General features: G+C 42.9%; 1 protein-coding gene across 13 annotated transcripts in view; it reads left to right on the forward strand.

The window, feature by feature from the left end:
* The window catches only part of AAK1 (AP2 associated kinase 1), a 164,891-nt gene that overhangs the window by 101,555 nt on the left and 40,486 nt on the right, over positions 1-22,850 (forward strand). For 12 of the 13 annotated variants that reach the window (XM_040458639.1, XM_040458644.1, XM_040458645.1 and 9 more), the window contains exons 6-13: positions 2,939-3,060; positions 4,385-4,466; positions 4,970-5,102; positions 9,107-9,210; positions 11,402-11,481; positions 15,890-16,044; positions 16,884-17,194; positions 20,156-20,434. In XM_040458639.1, the coding sequence (XP_040314573.1) occupies positions 2,939-3,060; positions 4,385-4,466; positions 4,970-5,102; positions 9,107-9,210; positions 11,402-11,481; positions 15,890-16,044; positions 16,884-17,194; positions 20,156-20,434 (1,266 nt within the window). The remainder of the gene's footprint in view (positions 1-2,938; positions 3,061-4,384; positions 4,467-4,969; positions 5,103-9,106; positions 9,211-11,401; positions 11,482-15,889; positions 16,045-16,883; positions 17,195-20,155; positions 20,435-22,850) is intronic. The other variant, XM_040458646.1, reaches the window with a different exon arrangement.

Here is a 22,850-nt window from a genome sequence, read left to right on the forward strand (position 1 = left end):
TATGTAAAATACTTGACTGGGTATTGCAGGAGACACACAGGCATAGTGTAATTATAGACCAGAAGTTGGCAAACTTCTGCAAAGGACCAGATAGTAAATATTTTGGCTTGTCAGCCAGATCGTCTGTCACAACTACTCACCTCTGCCACTGGAGCTCAAAAGCGGCCATAGACTAGAGGATAAGTAACCAATGGGCATGGCTGTATTTGGCCCAAAGGTCTTACTTTGGCAGCCCCTCCTATGGACAGCAAGTTCTGCAGATTTTGTAGGATGGCCATGGAAGGTTTTACTGAGGACTTGCGACTTGAGCAAAGCCCTGAAGAATGGCTACGATTTGACAGGTAGAGAATGAGCAATTGAATAAAATGATAAGCCTGGCGATACAGGGAATGTTTACGAGACACTGAGCAAAGCAGCCTAGCTAGTGGTTATACACCCGATTCCTCATTGACTAGATTCCTGTTATGGGATATTTGTGAACATAAAGGACCGAGGCAGCCCTGTCCTTAAGCTTGTATCCAGTACACTGGGCAAATATAGTCATCATACCCACCTCAGTTGGTGGATACTTATGGGTGGGGACTGTGAGTAATTCATCTGCTTCCTACCCTGGCAGAAAGGTAATTACCTGCCTTTCTCTAGAATTAAATTGCCTAGGTTTGCTTCCCAGCTTCATCACTGTGAGTCTCACTCTCCACATCTGTAAAACAGGGATATTATTATATTATTATGAGGATAATCCGTGTAAAGTGATGAGTACAGTAGTACTCGTAATAGTAAAAGCTTAGGAAATCGTAGCTGTTCTGTTTATAACCTCTAAAGTAGATTAGAAATATTAGTATTGTTTTGTCGGAATTATTTTAGATTCCTAAAGTGAGTATATGTTCAGGATAGCTTGACTGTTTTACTTTGTGTAAATAGGTTAAACTGATGAGTTTTTGAAAAGCTGTAGATGGTAGAAATATTTGCTTCCCTTAGCCTTGTCTCTGGAGAACAAGAGCATATCCATGAGAGATGATAGCCATAGTTCATACTGCCTTATGTGGCTAAAAATCCCAAGGTCAAAATTCTAGGTTAAAGTGATTGTAGGTTAGCAGTGCCCCAGGTGCAAAAGCATATCCTTTCTGGAAGAACAATAGACTTTAAACTCAGGCCTCATAGGCTTCCCCCAGATGAATTCCAAGGAACATGAGTTAACAGCATCAGTAACAAAACCCCTCATAACAGTACCAGGAGTGAGACTCAGTAGGAGTAAGAGACAACAAATAAAAGAATCAGTTTGCAGCAAAGACTTTAGGTGTTAGATTTAGCAGGTACAAACTATAAACATTTTTATAATAATGTAATTTTTAGGAGAATTAAAGCAAGTATAGGTAGAAACGAGTATTGGAACAAGAGACTATCACAGTTGACCAGATTTTTGTTTGTTTGTTTTTTTAAAGAACCAATATGTGCAGTAATAGGGTCTGGGTATTTGGTGGCTCCCATCTTGCTTCTGACAGACACACACACACACACACACACACACACACACACACACACACAGTATTAAATGTGTTCCTCTTTTTTAACTTATACAATTCAACCAACATTTCTGTACCAAGCACAATGGTAGGCACTGGCAGAGAAGACTACAAACGCAATGAAGAGATGGTGCTTGTCTTTTTTTTTTTTTTTTTACATTTATTTATTTTTTGAGAGACATAGAAAGACAGAGCACAAGTTGGCGAGGGGCAGAGAGAGAAGTGGACACAGAATCCGAAGCAGGCTCCAGGCTCTGAGCTGTCAGCACAGAGCCTGATGCGGGGCTCGAACTCACAAACCATGAGATCATGACCTGAGCCGAAATCAGACGCCCAACCCGACTGAGCCACCCAGATGGGTGGCTTAGCCACCCCGAGATGGTGTTTGTCTTTAAGGAGCCTATAGTAGACTCTGGCCTTTGTTTTCCGAAGGTGATCAGTCTTTGGAAGGCTGAAGACAAAAGACAACGGAGACTATAGACTTACTGGCCGAACAAGATTTTTTGGCCGCCATTTTACTGCCCATGCATAGCTAGGTCTGTCCTCCAACATACCGGTCAACGCAATTCACCTAGACCAAAAATGACTCAGTACATCCTGAGTACAGAAGTGCCCACTATTTTGGAGTTATTCTTGCACTGGCATACTCCTTTGATACCAGAGATTTCTGTAGATTCTGGTCTTTGTAAGCTCCCTTCTACCTGGAACTGCTAACTCGCTGCCCAAAGCATTCATCTGCAGAAAGATAAGGTAATACTTCAACAGGAAAACTGGACATTTGCCCACAGGCCTTTAATCACTTTGAGAAGTAACTAAAATACAGCAAATGTTTATTAATTCTGGAAATTCTAACTTACTGTAGTAAAGAAATTGATATATGCATGTATAAGACTCAAGTGAAATCACTGATGTCAGGAAGAATGAAGTACTGAAGGGCCATGGGGAAAGAGTGACATTTGTCTGAGTGGGTGCTTGAGGAAGGCTTCAAAGAAGACGTGGCATCTGAACTGGAGTTCGGAAGATGAATGGGATATTGATAGTTGGCTAAGGGGGTGGAGGTCATAGAGAGTATTCTAGATGGAGAGAAAAGCATGAAAAAAGATACAGAGACTTAAAAGTGTTAGGACTGTTTCTGCCAAGGTGAGGAATGTAGCTGGAAATCTAGGTAAGTGGGACTCATTTTCCCATTGTGGACTTTCCTCTATTTACCCCCTCTACTCTCATTTTACCCTGTTACTGTGCTTTTCTTTTTGTTCACTTGGGACGACCCCTGGCGAGATACTTGGTGGGGAAGAACTTTCCCGTGCATATTAGTGGGATTATCAGAAATAGAATATTTATGTGACTATGAACCAGATTTTCATATGCATTACTAAATAATATCTTGGATCGGGTGGTTGGGGAATGTTTTTCAGGTTGAAAATATCCTCTTGCATGACCGAGGCCACTATGTCCTGTGTGACTTTGGAAGCGCCACCAACAAATTTCAGAATCCACAAACTGAGGGAGTCAATGCAGTAGAAGATGAGATTAAGAAGTAAGCCTTTCCTCTTCTCTTGGAGTTTCGTCCATTTGCAGATCAGCAACATTACTTTCAGCTTCCGGATGAGGTCAGGGTGGAAAGACCAGGGTGCTAGTCATGGCCCCCCTTGTCTCAGAGCATCATGTTGGGCAGTGGGATTGTTTGATTTTAAGAGGAGGCTGTGGAGTGGTTTGCAAGCGTTGGTCAATAGCGTAAAATGAAGGAATCATACAGCGCTTTATTAATGGACCAGTGGTCACTGTATATAGATATTTTGACTTAAGTCGCACAGCCCTTAAAAAGCTGAATGGTACACAAACCATAGAAGTACTGTGATGTTTTTAAGCGGAATCACAACAGCTATGACATTACCAGTCAGTTGGATGTGCTTTTCACTGAACCCTGCATTGCTATGTATTCCTTCTTGCTCCTAAGGAGGTCAACAATCTAATGGAATTAATGGTAAGTAGGAATGTGAAGTCTCTACAGATACTGAATCACTGACTGCCATGAGAAAAAGCTTCTTTAAATTTCTGGCTCCAGTTAAGAACCTGACCCATTTTCCCCTATTGTCAAGAGTGTTAGATTGTTCACAGGCCATAATACTACTAATAATCCAGAAGTCTAGTATGCACACCTGTATCCTGACCCTCAGTCTCCTTTCCTGCATCACTCTTGGCAGCCAAGCCTGGGGTGGGAAGACTTCTGGTCCAAGGCTCTGGTGGACACCTAGAGCACGGTGCCCTGTGGGCTTTAGAGACTCAAACAGCATAAGTCACATGCTTGGCCACACCAAGATGCTCTTTGAAGCGGAGCTTGTATTCCTCTTTCCTTGAGCCAGAGATAAGGGGTAAACTCTTGCTTCATTCCTCTTCCGGCAGCAGAGATTCGTCCACCTCCCACCTCAGCTATTCTTTCTGCTGTTGTGCAGTGTCTCAGCCAGTATTACACATCAGTATTGAGCCACACTTAAGGAAATTACTATGTTTAAAAACAAATCAGCAAGACATGATATCGAACAGTAAGGATTTGCAGAAGAAGATTTTTTCATTTGAGGACCCAAGAAAAGTTGCTTTTAGAGTTTATTTAAGTGCCTTAGCGTCTGGGTTGCCACACGCTCTCAGATAGAAGGGCTGCTTCTAAAGGGCCATGGGTGTGTACCCAGGACAGCTTTTCATTTTATCTACACTACTATTTCCTACTCTCTTCTGCAGATTGCTCCCAGGGAACTAGACTTTATTAATAGAAACATAAATGTATTTAAAAAGTATTTCTGCTACCCCTGGTTTTTAATGATAGCATTGACATATTTAACAAAAACCAAATCTCTTGATTGTAGATACACAACGCTGTCCTATCGAGCACCAGAAATGGTCAACCTGTACAGTGGCAAAATCATCACTACGAAGGCAGACATTTGGGTAGGTGTCAACTAACCTATCCGCATCTCAGATACCAGCAGTCTTGACTGTAAATTCCCAAGTCTAATCCAGGCAGTGCCATAGCAAGCGTGGCCACTGTACCATATCACTGTCTCCCTATCTCTCAGAGTTATTCTCGGGGTGACCTGCCACTGCTCCGTGAAGCATGTCAAAGGAAATTATTTTAGAGCTCTGTGAAAATTATTCAGGTGACCTGCCCATTATTTAGGTGGTTTTCATATATGTGTTACTAGTTCCTAAGAGCGAAATAACTGAAATACTTGTTCTTTTTCGGAACACCATTTGGTAATGCTGGTAGAAATATCGTAACTCAGCAGCTAAATAGTGGTGCTGAGTTCTAAATTCAGGTTTCTTCTAATAGGTTAATAGTACGTAGCTTTTATATCTGCTAGTAAGTGTGGATGATGCCAGTATGTCTCAGTAGACCCATTTGCAGTTATGGTAAATAAACCACTCGTAGCAATCTGCTTTATTTTTTTTAGGCTCTTGGATGTTTGTTGTATAAATTATGCTACTTCACTTTGCCATTTGGAGAGAGTCAGGTGGCAATTTGTGACGGAAACTTCACAATTCCTGATAATTCTCGATATTCCCAAGACATGCACTGCCTAATTAGTAAGTATCTCAAGTTTCTGGTTTCATATTTTTATCTCCAATCTCTAGGAATGAACTGGGGGGACAAAGGGATTAGATCCCAGGAGTGATGGGTTGGATGCAAAGATAGATAAGTCGATAATAGTGGGTCACTCAAAGATAATACCACAGTGTCTAGTTAGAGTGGTAGGTCTTTTTGCTAGAAATCTAAACTCTCTTAGGCTTGAGCAGAAATCCTAACAGTGCTTTGAGCAGTACAGTACAGTACCGCTCTGTTCTCTTGCAGTCAGTATGAAAGAGTCCAGCTGACTCCTATCAAGTGATAAGAAATTCATCTCTGCAAAACTGGAAGCAACTCAAATTGAAATGATTGCTGTGCGTTGGCTGGAGTGAATACATAATTAAGACTGTATAACTCTGTGGGACTAGGTTTTTTTTCTCTCTTTAGGTTAATCCCTGGATTTTGATAACAAGCATTTAAGCTCAACGCTTTGTTTGAAATGTTTTTTAAGATTCCCCACTCTTTTGCATCGTCACAGCAAGCATATGTACTAATTCATTAACCAGATGGCAGAACAAGCAATCTTTGCACAAGCCCTTGTGCGCAAATGTGAAAGAGATATTTTGTCATCTTTTTGCATTGGTCAAGGGATTCAGCATCTGAATTTTAACCATTATGGGTTATAAATCTTGAGTGACCCAGTTTGGGTCCTGGGTGGGGCTGTACTGAAGAAAACAGAAGCAAATGTGGGGTGGAGCATCTGACATTTGTTAAGGGCCTACTTGTACCTTATTTAGTTCTTCAAGTCTTATGTAGTAAATATAATTATCCCCGTTATACAAATGAGGAAACTGAGGCTGAGACAGTATAGGTAACTTACCCAAGTTACCATAGTTACAGCTTTTCTCAAAACAAACAAACAAAAAAACCCCAAAATAAAAACATAGTTACAGCTTTGAGATCACTACCTATTCCACAGTGCCAATTTTATCAATCAACTTCTTCTGTTTATTAACCAAAAAAAGGAGGGAGAGGGTATTTAAATAAATGGACTATGGCATTCAATGGTTGTTGAACTGTTTTCAGAGGTAAAGCATTAGAGTAGTCCCTCCTTATCCGTGGTTTGGCCTTCCACGGTTTTAGTTACCCGCAGTTGACTGCAGTAGAAAGCAGATGGTCCTTCTTTTGACATCTAGTCAGAAAGGTCAGTAGTAACCTAACATTACGTCACTGTGCCTGTGTCATTCACCTCATTTCATCTCACCACGTAGGCATGTTATGCTCTCACATTGTCACAAGAAGGGTGAGTTCAGTATAACGAGATGTTTTGAGAGAGAGAGAGAGAGGCCACATTCACATAACTTTTATTGCAGCATATTGTTATAATGGCTCTACTTTATTATTGTTGTTAATCTCTGACTGTACCTAACTTATAAATTGAGCTTTGTCATAGGTGTGTATGTAGAAGAGAAAACATAGTATATATGGGATTCAGTACTATCCGCAGTTTCAGGCGTCCACTGGGGGTCTTGGACCGTGTCCCCCATGGATAAGGAGGGACTACTGTTCTAGAATTGCAGCTTCATAAATGAAGGTTGGAAAGAGATAGATAAGAAAATGGCCAAATTTGATGCTAGAATGGTAGGATAATTTTGTAATACATTTTTTTTTTTTCACATTTGGACAGCACGTTCATACTGGGAAAAGCAAGTCTTTGACACTGACATCTTTCCAAGCTCTGACCTATTTCAGTTTACAAACTACTTGAAGATTCCATGGTCTCTCTAAGGTCACAGTTGTAAAATTTATTGTGATTGCCCATTTACTCCCAATACACAGTTCCCCTCTGTTTTCAGTTTGTATCAGTGGTGTCACCATTCAAGCCTGGATAACTGAAGTTTAAGGTTTAGATCTGGCTCATAAGACAGAGTAAAGAGTCAGCCATTTTCTAAGCAGCATTCTTTCTTTGGAGTTTCTCCTGGTCCCATCCCATTCTCTGTTCCCATCACTGTCACCACGGTATATAGAGACTTGGCCAACTCACGCCTGTACTGGTGGACTGGCCAGCTGTCTCCCTCCTCCCTCAGTCGTCCGAGCACCGCTTCACCATGAGATCAGTCTTACAGAGTGCCGCCCCGTCAGGTCCCTATTAGTAAACGTCATGATTTGCCAGTGGTCCTACAGTAGGGCCCAGCTTCTCCGCGTCGCATTTCAGACCCTTCATACTCTGCTTCCCCACCCCCGCCCACCCGGCCTTATTTCCCTGACAAGGAAGTCGTTCTGTCTTTCTGGCACCTGCATTTCCTCACAACAGGGCACTCTTTTGCCTTTCTTCAAGTCTGTTTTTGCCCAGACAGACTGTTCTGTCATCGAGAATATCTCTTTCTCCTCTTTCCCCTGACTGACGAAACTCTTTCGTGCCTTCAAGGCCCAGCCCAAACCCTGCTTCTTCTGTAAGTCCTCCGCAAGACTGCAGCCTCATCAGTCTTGCCTGCACTTGGTGTTCAAACCATTCATTTGATTCCTTAAACAGTAAATTGCCTTGCATCGTTGTTGGTGTGTATGCATGTGTCTGTCTCTGTGTCTTCAGAAAGATTTTTTCCTGGGGATTTTTTCCAGCTTCAGGGCAGAAGCTTAAAGGACCTGGAAATAAACAAGTGTTCTATAGATCATGTAAAAGTAGAGATGTGTTTATTATTTTATAATTTCTTTTAGAATGGAAACCAGTTAATATCTCCAACAAAGGAATAATAAGTCAGTTCTTAAATTTTTTTCTTTTTTTCAAATATGAAATTTATTGTCAGATTTGTTTCTATACAATACCCAGGCTCATCCCAACAGGTGCCCTCCTCGATGCCCATCACCCACCCTCCCCTCCCTCCCACCCCCCCATCAACCCTCAGTTTGTTCTCAGTTTTTAACAGTCTCTTATGCTTTGGCTCTCTCCCTTTCTAACTATTTTTTTTCCTTCCCCTCCCCCATGGTCTTCTGTTAAGTTTCTCAGGATCCACATAAGAGTGAAAACATATGGTATCTGTCTTTCTCTGTATGACTTATTTCACTTAGCATAACACTCTCCAGTTCCATCCACGTTGCTACAAAAGGCCATATTTCATTCTTTCTCATTGCCACGTAGTATTCCATTGTGTATATATCAGGGAAATACAAATCAAAACCACACTGAGATACCACCTCATGCCAGTCAGAGTGGCTAAAATGAACAAATCAGGAGACTATAGATGCTGGAGAGGATGTGGAGAAACGGGAACCCTCTTGCACTGTTGGTGGGAATGCAGACTCCACTCTGGAAAACAGTGTGGAGGTTCCTCAAAAAATTAAAAATAGATTTACCCTGTGACCCAGCAATAGCACTGCTGGGAATTTACCCAAAGGATACAGGAGTGCTGATGCATAGGGGCACTTGTACCCCAATGTCTATAGTCAGTTCTTAAAGTTTGAGTTTTGAAGGGCACCTGACTGGCTCATTCAGTGGAACATGAGATTCTTGATCTCAGGGTTGTGAGTTCTAGCCCCACGTAAGGAGTAGAGATTACTAAAAGAAGAAGAAGAAAAGGAGGAGGAGGAAGAGGAAGAAGAAAAGAAAGTGAAAAAAAAAACCCACTGAGTTGTGATTATAATTATCAAGGATAATCATTTGTTTAGCAAGATATCATGAACTAAGGAAGGCAGAAGCAAGACTCCATAACTTCCTAGGTACCAGAATATGAAGGTGGTAACTTTCATACTGAGAGTTTGCATGAGTCCCTGTTGCACAAGTCACAGAAGGTGAACTTCAGGTATCTTTGTTACAGTTCAGAAATTTTGTTACTTTCTTGTGGATGTTACAAATGTTCGGGAAGTTATAGCTTTCATTTCGGAGAGGGTAGGAAAAGAGCTAATTATACTGTCTGACTTTTATGAGAAATAAAAATGAAAATAACATTTGGTAACAGAAATTATACTTCCTAGCTGATATAATAAGTATTAGAATATTATTAAGTAAATTCACATATGTTTGCCTTAGGGTATATGTTGGAACCAGACCCTGACAAAAGGCCAGATATTTACCAGGTGTCCTACTTCTCATTCAAACTACTCAAGAAAGAATGCCCAATTCCTAATGTACAGGTATGTGAAAGATGCTTTTTAGGGGAAGTAAACATTATCAAATTGTTGTTTAAAATTCCTGAGGTGTTAACCAGCTGCTTAACAATTATAGATGTCCTTTGTTTTATCTGATAGGAGGTGTTCAAGCAAAGCTAAGTATGAAGCAATTACTATAAAGAGAACCCAATTTTCCCATAGAATTTAACTATGGCAATTTAAACTAAGGCAATTACACCAAAAAAAAAAAAAAAAAAAAAGATAAAGTTCCCTCAGGACTGAGTTGAACACTTTGGGTGAAGATTGACCAACTTATTGTCTTGTCAACTTCCTCAGTTCACTAAGATCCAAGTGCCTACTGTATTTACCTAGCAGTGGTAAGGCAGGTTGGTTTCCTAAGGCAGGCCTCTGGACTTGCCCACATACCTACTGGGACGCAAGCCTCTTGTCCTTTGTCCCTTTTCTCCTTTATTGCAGCAGAACTTTCTTGATTCTGCTTCTGCTGTCTGCCACCTATAACACACTCCTTTTCCACCACCCTCCCCACATACATCAGGCCATAAGAATGTTTTCTACACTTTAGTAATCCTAAGCTCTACACTCTGCAGCTTTCAGAGTATAGTGCTTGCAAACACCCTTTTTATGGTCTTAGCATATTTTTCATGTCATATTGTAATCCAGCTCCCTTGAACATTTTACTAATGGCTGCCGTAATGAATACGTTATAATCTGAAATTATCTTCTCAATTTTCCCAATAATGTACTTTTGATGTTACTGTGGGGGCTTGAGGGTGCTGATAAAGAACACTCCTCTTTCACTCCCACATTTGGAATCAGATGTGGAAATCATTCAGACGGAACTCAGAGTATTGGCTTTATTACTAATAAGATTGAGTCAGAGAACGTAGCTTGACCAGTCAGGCTCCCTAACATTAGATCCACATGACTGAGCTGGGAGTGCCTGATTCTGGAGAGAAGGCTGTACCCTAAAGGAGGGAGCGCACAGGTGAGCCAGGCAAGCTCACTTTTTTCTCCCGGTCCTATCAGTCAAATAAGTTATGCTCCTCTCTTGGGAGAGGAATGTTTGGAGAGTGGAAGAGAAGCAAGGAGAGATATTCTAGCAGAAATTCTCCCCACCTGGAAACATGAAGGAAATGGGCAGTCCCTCCTAAAAGCCTAAATATGTACTATTGCTAGTATTCCATTTGTTGGGTTTCCAGATTAAAATGAGGAATCCTGTACAGGAACCCAACATGGCCTTGTTTTTCTTTTGCTGTCCTCCTTCCCCATTCATAAAGTTAAATAACCTGAAACATAATTGAAAGCATTCAGATTGGTAACCAGTTTTTAAAAAGTCAGCTGCATGAGACACCTGGGTGGCTCAGTTGGTTAAGTGTCCGACTTCAGCTCAGGTCATAAACTTGCGGTTCATGAGTTCAAGCCCCACATCAGGCTCTGTGCTCACAGCCCAGAGCCTAGAGCCTGCTTCAGATTCTGTCTCCCTCTCTCTCTGCCCCTCCCCTGCTCACACTGTCTCTTTCTCAAATAAATAAACATTAAAAAAAAAGAAAAAGCTTCACAAGTCTCAGTCCATTTGGTTCTCAGCAGTGCTAAGCAGTTGTCATGTGGTCAGGGACAATAGGACTCCCTTGAGAGCTGGTATTAGGTGGCCGGCGCAGAATCCAGCTGGGAGGAGTTCTACTGGCCTTGTGGGTTGAGGGGTGCCTCACGCACCGTGAGAGGCACTGGCTCAGCAACCAGATGGGTCGTAGCCGTGGTTTTCTCCCAGCGTTCAAGCAGAAGACGGAGTGAACCCCGGCTGGGTGCACTGATGGTTAGTGCTGACTTCTCTAAGGTCTAGCTGATAGCTTAAATGCTAACACAGGTTACAGACATCTCTTTCCCATTCCTTTCGTAACATCACCTCTAAGCTGTGCACAAGGAAGCAAAGGGTCCAGAAGGTTGGGAGGAGGCAGGGGTGGAGTGTGCTGCACACAGGCTGCTCTGTACTCCTCTCCGATATGCTGCCTCCCTGAGTGGGGCTGAGTCTGGTGCAATCTACCTTTGGTTGACTTCCCTTCCCTCTAATAGACATCAGGGTCTGGAAGCCCCTCTGGAACACCCTGACATGTATTTCCATCGGCCCAGTCATACTGGTTATTCTTTTATAAAGAAATCTGCAATGTCCTTTTCTGGTTTCCTTTCAATTTTCTAGAACTCTCCCATTCCAGCAAAGCTTCCTGAACCAGTGAAAGCCAGTGAGGCAGCTGCAAAAAAGACCCAGCCAAAGGCCAGGTAAGAAGTGCCTGCCTGAGCATGCACATGTCCTGCACCCGCTGCCACAGTGGCAAGGGAAGGTGCCTTGTGACTGTTACACTGCTGCGGCCCGAGGCCACACAGAGCAGGAGAGCAAGTTCTGTCTCTTCTAGGCAGAAACTGTTCTGTGGGAGTGCAGGGAGGAGCATAGTGAAACACAGTGATATACATTTGAAAGAGAATCAAGAACTCTGCAGCTGTTTCTTTTGCTTGGGAAGAGGCACAGGGGCATTCAGAGACGAGGCAACAGCAGACTTTAAATACTGCTAGTACCAGAGGGTCCTAGATGTGTGTCCTGACCCTCGTGTAGCCTGGTTCACCACCCTAGTCCTTCACCTCCCCTTCTTTCTTACTTCCTGTGGCCCTGGCCATATCAGGAGAGTGCAGGTCAAGGCACTGACTCCATGAACAACAGCAGGAGAGCTTGTGGAGCTTAGTTAATCACATACCATGGGGTGTGGGGTCTTTGAAGAAACAAATGCCAAGAGAGGATTGAAGAAGCTAGGATTTTATTTGGCTGTGAGAGAAATTAGGGAGGGAGCCACAGAAGGCTGGGAGAATCATCAGAAGGCAATGGAAGTCTAGACCAGAGAGAGGAAGGAAGATTGGGTGGAAGTGACCTAGAAACTGCCACACAATTTAAAGAAAGTTCACCAAAGGTGTCCGGGAATCCTCAAGCCAAGGTCAGCTACCAGAGGAGTCCCGGTGTTCCAGAAACAGGCCAACTTTAATATCCCTGTGACTGGGGTGCAAAGGCTGACAGCAGCCTATGGGAAGCATGGCCTCAGAGCGAACATGGCAGTGGATTTCAGGGGCACAGCAGCTGGGGCACATGGTCTTTGCACCCCTTACATGTTGAAGGTCTGCAGGGCGTATCCTCATGGCTGCCATGCTTCCAAATGGCAAATGCTGAGGGTAGTCGAGGAGACATTTTATGCCTTTTTTTTTTCTACCGTGTTCCTATGCCAAGGAAACATTACCAGCAAACTATCAACAGGGTACCTTACATGGGAATATGTGAATTTTCATAGAGGAGTAAAATAATTTCTACATTTTAAAACATTCTTAAATATTTATAGAATAAATATAAATGCTGATGTGGCTCTAAAATACTTCTTTTTAACAAACTTAGCAAACTATATCCATGTTGTTATTTTGTAGTCATTCTTACCTAACTCTGCCATGCTCACCTCTGGAAATTTCTTTGGGGGCTGATTTGATTAGCTGAGCATTTGGGTTTATGGGCATATTTCACCAGGCCCAAATATGGTGGGTACTGAGGCTAAGCAAGGATCCATTCCCGCAAAGCCCACACATTTATAACAGTGACAGTAACCTACCATTTGAGTGGTGCTCTGAGTGTAAAATGGAGAAAATAATACCTGCCTCATATGGCAGATGTGAACAGCAAATGCATCAGTCCCGTGAAACTGTTCTATAAGCTGTAGAGTGCCCAAGCTGTTGGTTTGTATGGATTCAGTAATGCTGCGAGAATACACAGACCTTACAGCCAAGAGATTTGGGTTATCTATAATTTGCAATGATTTCATTTGTGTTCTCATATTTACTCCCCAGTCCCGAGCGATGAGTTTTTCTTTCTAACTCTAGTTTTGAAGTAACCACTCTTCACTGAGGCATCATGTGTACCAGACCATAGCAAGTTCTTTATATAAATAAGATGACTTTATTTTCCTTGAAATGAATCTGAGTTATTGCTGTTGTTCTCATTTTACAGATGAGGAAACAGACTCCAAATTATAAGTTGCCCAAGGCAGTTAATCAATGTGGTTAGTAAGAAACCCAGAACTTCAGCATCCATACTCTGCTCTGTACGTTAAGTGATTTGTTCACAAGCACATAGATAGGACAACGTAGAGCCAGAGCTCCTGGCCTCAGGGTCTGTATTTTTTCACAGCACATTGAAGTCATATAGACTAACATTTTGAGTACTCTACAGTTCATAAGAACAGGTTTACAGTCATTGATGCATTTGATGTTCACATCTGCCTCATGATGTATTTTTTTCTCATTTTTACACATAAGGGACCCAAGGCAAGAAGAAGTAAAATGACATACCTATTATTGCACAGTTAACGGGGAGCTAAACTCAAATATAGTTTTGTTTGACTCCAAATCCCTTTATCTCTAGGATGTTACCCTTAAGAGAAATCCATCCAGTGTGGAGGTTCTTAGTATTTGGTTTCTATAGAAGTCTCTTTGACTCTCTCACCCTTAGCTTTATTTTTCTTACACCTTTTTCCTCTTCTCCAAATCTGTCCCATTTTCCCTCCTACCCTTCCCCAGGTTACAGCCCCCCTAAATAAAATAGCTTTTATATTATCAGTTTTCTACCCCGCACAAGAACAGCCTTCTAGCAGGATTTCAGAGGAAAAGCCTCAGGGTCCACAATGGAGATATGTCATAGGGAAGGACATGGGGCTGGCTGCTTTGCTTCCTGCTTTGCATTTCATGGAGGCTGTGCCACACATATTTTGGAAATATTCATGAAGCTTTTTTGGCCTTAACTTTAGTTATACTCTAAAGTGCTTTTTCAAAAGACAACTACTGTGATGTACCTGGGTGGCTTAGTTGATTGAACGTCTGAGTCCTGATTTTGGCTCAGGTCATGATCCCAGGGTTGTGGGATCAAGCTCTGTATTGGGATGCTGAGCATGGAACCTGCTTAAGATTCTCTCTCTCTCTCTCTCTCTCTCTCTCTCTCTCTCTTCCCCTCTCCCCTGCTCATGCTCTCTCTCTCTAAAATATTCTTGGAGGGGCACCTGGGTGGCTCAGTCAGTTAAGCATCCGACTTCAGCTCAGGTGATGATCTCACGGTTCGTGGGTTCGAGCCCCGCGTCAGGCACTGTGCTGACAGCTCAGAGCCTAGAGCCTGCTTCAGATTCTGTGTCTCCCTCTCTCTCTGCCCCTCCCCTGCTCACTCTGTCTCTGTCTCTCTCTCTCCCTCTCTCTAAAATAAATAAACTTTTTAAAAAATTTTAAAAATAAAATAAAAATGTTTTTAATTTAAAATACGTTAAAAAAGGGGCGCCTGGGTGGCGCAGTCGGTTAAGCGTCCGACTTCAGCCAGGTCACGATCTCGCGGTCCGTGAGTTCGAGCCCCGCGTCGGGCTCTGGGCTGATGGCTCAGAGCCTGGAGCCTGCTTCTGATTCTGTGTCTCCCTCTCTCTCTGCCCCTCCCCCATTCATGCTCTGTCTCTCTCTGTCCCAGAAATAAATAAACGTTGAAAAAAAAATTAAAAAAAATAAAAATAAAAATAAAATAAAATAAAATACGTTAAAAAAAAAAAAGTCAACTACTCTGATCTGAGTTAGGTAGTAGCCAGCTGCCTGGACTGCTCTAAATGAATGGAAGTTACCATCTGAACTTTAGCACCATCATAAGGAGCAAGTAGACCATACAGCAGTCCTCCCTGTATTAATTTGGATTAGATTTGGCTGTGAGTTAAAGAGAGTCCAAAATGATAGTGGGTCATATAAGATAGATATTTATCTTTTCTTTCAAGTAAGCAAAGTCGAGGTAAGTAGCCCATGCCATCTCTATGATTGTGGCCGTGACCTCACAGACCAAGATGGTAGCATCCCTGCTCCAAGCAACAGGATGAAGGAATAGCCAAAGAAGAAGAGAGACAAATGGCATACACTACTTATTTCTTAAGGTTTCTAGAAATTACCATATAACAATCTGGTTTCCCATGTAGGGCCAAAACTTAGATGCATTGGCCACATCTGATTGTAAGAGAGGCTAGGCAATGTGATTTTTACTCTGTGGCCCGGTCCCCAGCTAAAAAAAATTTTAATTGAAATATATTTGACATATAACATTGTATGAATTTAATGTGTACAAGAGCTAAGCATTTTATTACCCTGGAAAGAAGAACACGTGTATTGGAGGAAATAGATATGTGTCATATTCCCCAAATCCTTTATCTTAAACATTTACTTATTCCTTTTAGTTGCCTTATTGGATTCACTCATTTGCATGCTTTTTATTGTAGAGAGACTATTTTGACATGGTATTAGAAGGGTCCCAAGGTCAGATTAGCTAGAGAAACATTGTATTCTGTATAGTGCTGTCTTCGAAGTTCTGCATACACATTCACAGGTGAAAAGTTCTTCTGGAAAGAAGTCTGCTTGGTATATTTTGAACAGTGTGTTAAAACTTATTTCCCACCAAACCTTCCTTCATAACATCTTGTAACACATAATACCCTGTGGAACACCCTTTGGCAGATGTCGATTAAGCAGATCTGGAAGATTTGGATAGGTGTGGATGGGAAAGCCAATCAATCTATCAAGTACTCTGTCTACCCCTCCTCACCTTCCCACACTTTAACATGAATCTGTTTTCTCCCCTTTCCTTTCCTAGACTGACAGATCCCATTCCCACAACAGAGACTTCAATTGCACCACGTCAGAGGCCTAAGGCTGGGCAGACTCAGCCAAACCCAGGAATCCTTCCCATCCAGCCAGCTTTGACACCTCGAAAGAGGGCCACAGTTCAGCCCCTGCCCCAGGTTGCAGGTCAGTAACTAGGTTGGTTTGAAATTTGGTATACCTCTTTGTTATCCTGCACATTACACAAGTCTTGGGAAGCCCACTTTTCCTTCAGGAATGGAATTCAGAGGCACAAAAGAAATAATGGTTTGCCTTCAGGAACAAGAGGTGAACTCCCATTGAAATTATATGGCAAGTGGCTGTCCAAAGGAGAATCCTCTCACTGAATTTTGTGGGGGACCTCCATGACCACTGAAGCCTGATAACTCATTTTTTCTAGTCTTGGTCCTCATTTTGTGGCTTGGTCCATTCATCCCATGCCTTCCTTTTTATTTCCTATATTTCTCTTTGCTTTTAAAGAAACAAGACCCTCCTCTTTTTGACAGAGGAATGGTTTCTTTAATGTTCTGTCTCTTAAAGTATCTGTTACCACTCTGTTTTGGTATTCTGGTTCTAATAAGATAACTTAGTTTAGAGGATCTAAATTATCAAGTAACTGAACTTAGTCATTACTTCCCCTATTAGGAAGCTGTTTTTGATGAATTTGGTAGTTATCTGCTTATAGCCAGGCATCTAGACTGGGGTTGCATAACTTACATGTAAAACATCAAAGAATGCTTTTGTCCTAAAGAATGCCAGTAAGTGCAAAGATCATGTTTGTGTGCAGGGGCATCTTACTGAACCTTGTTTTGAAAAATATGAAGCACATAGTTTAGCGAGAAGAAGTGCGAAGACAGGAGCACGTGGATCTTGGGGCTGTTGGTCCACTTATCACCCCCCTCTTTATTGCTTTGGCAAGGGAGAAAGCAAGCTGTTTTCGTCTGGAAGAATTTTGGGCCTTTATATGGAGTTTATTCTCATTACAGGATCCAGCAATCAGCCTGGCCTTTTAGCCAGTGTTCCCCAACCCAAAACCCAGCCCCAACCCAGCCAGCCTCTACCGCAGTCTCAGCCCAAGCAGCCACAGGCTCCACCCACCCCACAGCAGACGCCTCCCACTCCAGCCCAGGCTCTGCCCACTCCAGCCCAGGCCACCCCCCAGCACCAGCAGCAACTCTTCCTCAAGCAGCAACAGCAGCCACAGCCACAGCAGCAGCAGCCACCGCCATCTTCCCAGCAGCCTGCAGGCACGTTTTACCAGCAGCAGCAGCAGCAGCAGGCTCAGCAGGCTCAACAGGTAAGCTGTTCACAGTCTTCTTTTGCTTGGCATATCTGAGACAGTGCTGCGAAAAGGCCCAGTAGGTACAGGCATCTTCCTTGAGAAGCCCTGGGAAGGCAGAGAGCCACTAGACATGACATCATTGCTTCTCCCAGAGGTAAATACTAGAAAACACTGAGTAGTGGAGCCGTCACTGGGACACTCACACCCCTTTCTCTTCACCTGGATGGAGGAAACTCAGCAAGGGAGATATTTCTTGAGAGAGAGAGAGAGAGAGAGAGAGAGAGAGAGAGAGAACAAGCAAAAGAGCATGAGCAGGGAAGGGGCAGAGAGAGAGGGAGACAGAGGATCCAAAGCAGGCTCTGCACTGTCAGCACAGAGCCTGATGTGGGGCTCGAACTCACAAACCTCGAGACCATGACCTGAGCCTAAGTCCGACACTTAACTGACTGAGCCACCCAGGTGCCCCTCAAAGGAAATATTTTAAGGACTCTTCTCTCTTCTTTTTCTAATACAACTGCATCGTTACCATACTAAAATAATTTCTTATTATTATAAAATATCCAGTAACATTTAACTCTTCCTGATGTCTCATGATTTAAGTTGGTTTGTTAGACTCAAGATCCAAACAAGGTCCACCACATATTATATTTAGTTGTGATATATCTTTTTTCTATCATTATCTTTTCATATATCTTTTCTACATTTTTTTACTATGAACATATTCATTTTATAATAATTGACGTATCTTTTAAGTCTCCTTTTATTCACACATGCCATCTCCCTCCCTCTTTTTTTCCCCCCTCTGCCATTCAGTTTTTTGAAGAAACTGGGTCATTTGTCCTGTAGTATTTTCCATCTCTGGATTTGGCTGATGCATCTGTGTGGTCACTTAATATGTTCCTCCATCCTCTGTGTAAGCTGGTCATTTTTTGAGGCTTGCTCCATATTTGATTCAGTTGACTCATTCTTTGTTCTTCTGGTTGTATCACATCAGGAGGCGTATAAAGTCTGGTTGTCTTCTCTTTTATTAATATTAAGATCAGTCAGTGAGTTTGGTGTCTGTCTGATCCATTCATTTAATGCCCCTGATCAGTTTAGCAGCCACTGCTGATCATTTCCTAAGTCCATTAACTCCTTAGGGACGGCAACATGGTGGTATGCTAACCTTCCCCCTCTTCCCTGAGGGGCTGGAATTTTTCTGTGAAGAATTTTTCTCAACTACTTGATGACCCTGAAGTACTGTTTATACAGAAAAGGTAGAAAAAATGCTTGATTCTTTTCCCCCGTGTTTACCAGTTTTCAGAATGGGTTTGTTCCTAGTGTCATCTGATGGTGAACAAAGAGGTTTCTGTTCTGTTTTAGCATCGTCATGAACTCAGGGATTTTAACATATTTGATACATTTCCATGCATTGCCATTTTAAACATTTTGATGCTTGAATTGCCCCAGCTTTGGCCAGTGGAAGTCTTTTCAGATTGACTCCTGGGTCTTTTGGTGGTGACCCAGCCGTCTTTAATGGTTTCCTTGCTATTTAGTGTAACAAGCCCTTCCAGGGTCACTCTGCCCTTGACCTCGACCTGGATTTCTCTGAAGGAGCTCCATTTCCTTTTAATGGAAATTGTATTTAGAGACCACAATCTTGTTACTAAAGATATTCATTTGCTAATAGGTTGGTTATTGTTTTTAAGCCTTTTCAGTGGATACTTGGGAAATGTATTTTGTTCGTTTTGTTCTGTTAATAGAATATACACCATGAATCCATGGTATTAAGATTTCTTTGCCTTTTTCATTCTTAGAATGTTTAGCTCATTATTTTCTACAGAGTTTGGCTATAAATTTGATACACAGGTTTATTTGTTTCATTTTGCTTTTGATTTATAGTTATTGCTGAATTTTGGTTTAATTTTGTTTCATTAAAATATAAAACAGTAACAGAATTTCAAAGTTAAATCTACAGAATTCTGTCCGCTCCATCCCGTAATAGAGAGAGAGAGCCCTCATTCCTGTTTACAACTTGAGAGTATTCCCTTTTAAAGACACATAGCATGGTTTATTCAACCAGTCCCCTGTTGATAAACATTTGGTTGTTTCCAGCATTTTGCAGTTATAAACAGGCAGCTATTTATTGACATCAGCTTCTTTGCTAACCCTTTACCTTTGCCCCAGGAGGCAAACAGTGTCCTCTCAGTTAACTCTACAACTAAGTAACAGTGTTTGGGAAGTTCAAAGACAAGATCTTGACTTTTGTTAACCAGTAGGCCCTTGTTTGACCTCTGTGCGTATATGCTTACTCTGTGTGTGTGTGTGTGTGTGTGTGTGTGTGTGTGTGTGTGTGGCACACAATGCTTAGCAGTGCAGAGTAGAGGGATGGATAAGAAGTATCTGTATCCTGAGGCAGGGAGAATATAACTTGAAACAATTAGTTATCAGTGTGAGATCAAATATCCGTAATAGTAAGATAGAGCCATCGGGACATAATTTTCAGAAGGGCTTGGAAGGACTCTATTAGCTGGGCTAGGATTTAGGTCATTCTTTTCGGTGTCATCACTGCTTCATCCTGTTCATGAAGCATTTTGATCGTGGCTGCTCCCAAATCCCTTTATAAGCAGGATTACCTCTGTGATTGGGAGATGATTTATTAGCTTCTGTTACACTCCAGCATGGGGAGTCACAAGCTGCCCAGTCAAATGGAAGCCCTCAGGCTCGCCGTAGAAACCCACCCGGAAGCCAGTGTGCAGTGCAGGAGGCAGCACCGTGCAGTGGATGCAGCCTGGCAGTGGAAGGTGCCGCCGGGTCCATTGTGGTGCCCCAAGGTTCCCCTCGTGAGTTGTCAGGCCAAGCTAAAAGACTTCTGCCCACCCTTGCCTTTGGCCTCGGACTGGGCTTAGCTGTGACTGAGACATTTGTGTCTTGTGGAACATTGTTCAGAGACAGGCTTTCTTCACCTCCCACTTTCTTGCCGCTCCCCCTGCTTAGTTTCAGGCAGTACACCCAGCAGCCCAGCAACCAGCAATTGCCCAGTTCCCTGTGGTGTCCCAAGGAGGCTCTCAACAGCAGCTGATACAGAACTTCTACCAGCAACAACAGCAGCAGCAGCAGCAGCAGCAGCAGCAGCAGCTGGCCACGACCCTGCATCAGCAGCAGCTGCTGACTCAGCAGGCCGCCTTGCAGCAGAAGAGTGCTGTGGCAGCAGCACAGCAGCCCCAGACACAGCCGGCCGCAGCCCCACAGCCACCACCGGCCCAGGAGCCAGCGGTAAGAGCCAGCCAGGGCTCAGAGCAGAAGAGCACACAGTGAGGGCGGGCGAGAGGTGGAAACCCAGGGGCGGGGCCCCTGTTTAGGCTGGGCCTCTTCCCCATTCTTATAGTCCAAATATTTGATTTTTTTTTCTTGATATTTTCCAAGGTCGTGATGAAGTATTCTGTAGAAGATAGAGGTTCTAAAAAAGATGATCCTAGGCCACTGATGAAGTGAACATTTTTATTTGTAATTCTAAAATTAGACTGGCAGAAAGAGTTGCATGTTGTCTCTATCAGTGCCACTGATGAGCAGTCAAGGACCTGGGTAGGATTAGAGCTAACCCCTTTCTCTTCGAGGGCCAGTTTGGCCATCATGACCTTTTCAATCTCTGGAGGTTTGGTGTGGGCTCCCAGCTTTACCCTGAGTCCTGAGGGTGCTTTATTTATTCTTTGTCTTGGATGACATTACCAGCCACCTCATTGAAGTCTACTGTGCAGCCGCCTTCGGGGGCCTCCTTGCTGGGACTGTTGACCACGGCCTAACCCTCTGGGTCTCTAGGCATCTGAGTACTGTTTGAGCCGCCTTGTCATGCTAGAAACTGGGCATGTCCACTTCTAGAGACTGCCTGACTACAGCATCAGAACCCCTGCCTCCTCTCCTGATTGATCCGTACAGCTTCGGCATTCTCAGGCACATGGTGTTTGGCCTCTACTAAGTGCTCTTAATTCTGTACCCACATATTTCTGAGTGACAGTGAAGAAAATATCATGGTGATAGAAAAAAGGCACTTTATGTATCCAGCCAATAGAGTATCACGGCTACTCTCTTATTCCCAGGGAAGTCCAGCTACTAGACAAATGAAAGAAAAGTAAGAAGTCATCTTTCTGAGGATTGGTTTCTAATAGAGTCTTGTCGCCCGTCTCAAACCAAAAAAAACCTTTATTCCTTCAAAAGGAAGCAGTACCGTAAATAGATTGTCTTCTTTGAGCCTCAGCTAAGTGTGTGTTCAGTGTCTTTACACCTTCGTTTCTAAAACAGCACAGTCTTCCTGCAGGCGTGTGGTAGACAGCCACTCTCTGTGTTTTTAACAAGACCTAAAGTTCCTTTTGTTAATGGAAAAAGGGTTTTTAAAAAATTATTATATGATGTAGGTAGTTGAGATATTAATTGTCTAGTCTAATCCCCTTGTTTAATGGAATTGGAAACTAGGCCCAGGCCAGCAAGGGATTGATTACTCAAGACGCACAGACTGACAACAGCAGAGCAAGGGAAGGAACCAAAGAATCCTGATCTGCGTTCAAGGATAATAACAAAGATGCTCATCCAGGGGGATGAAATGATCAACAGCCATTGACTACACTTCTTATAAGGTTCCCCCTTGCTGTCCCTCTTTTGGGAATGAAATTATGAACCTTCTCCATGTTCCTTGGCTGAAAACATACTTTGAGCACTTGGCTCGAGAGTATTCTGTTGAGGGGACGAAGAAGGAACGGGAGCAGAGCATGCTTCTAGCCAGGAGCCAGAGAGCTTCCCAAATTTGCCTTTCTCCAGTGACCCTTGGCAGGACTTCCCTGGAGAAGCAAGTGAGTGCATGTAAAAGATACCCTGCAGCCACCTTAAAGCAATAATCTGCAAAGGGAAAATGGCAGCCTACCGGAGATACTTGATTGCAGTCTTATTAGTAACAGCCAAAAGAATGGAAGTCACCTAATTGTTCAAGAACCCAACTGTGCAGCCATTAAAAATCATGGTTATAAAGTCTGTACAACAGTATGAACGCACTCATGAGGTAATGTTGAGATTGTGGGGAAAGTATGTACTTGACAAGAGACTTAAATATAAGATACCAAGAAGATAAGAAGAGTTGTATTAGAATACCGTACTAATTGTGGAATGGAAGTCGGAGTGTTTTTCCCCCTTTTGTATATATTCTTGCGTTCCTAGATCTGACTGTACTCCTTGTATAATTACATATTTTGTTTAAAAAAATGTTTAGCAAGACCGACATCTGAGTCTGAGTCTGCTTTACTTCCCCTTCCACCATGGTTTGTGCGTTCCTCCTCCCGCTTCCTAATCTTTGGCAGAGACATGATGGTGAAGAAAAAAGTCCTGAGCCTAGTAGGGAGACAAGGATTCTGTCCCCAGGTGACCCTGTGACCTTGAACAAGCAAGCACATAGCCTTAGGGTGCCTTGGTCTCGGTTCCTTTGAAGTGTGGGAGTTGGAATCTGTGCTCTCCAAGGTCCCTTTGACTCTCACATTCTTAGATTTGAAATGGCAATAAAACTTTCTGCCTGGGAGTGCTTGGGTGGCTCAGTCAGTTGCTCCTGAGCAGCTGGGATTGAGCCCCATGTTGGGCTCTGTGCTGAGCGTGGAGCCTGCTTAGGATTCTCTCTCTCTCTCTCTCTCTCTCTCTCTCTCTCTCTCTCTCT

This window comes from Herpailurus yagouaroundi, unplaced genomic scaffold (assembly GCF_014898765.1).
Source record: "Herpailurus yagouaroundi ecotype Mexico unplaced genomic scaffold, PumYag 221, whole genome shotgun sequence".
Lineage (NCBI taxonomy): Eukaryota > Metazoa > Chordata > Mammalia > Carnivora > Felidae > Herpailurus > Herpailurus yagouaroundi.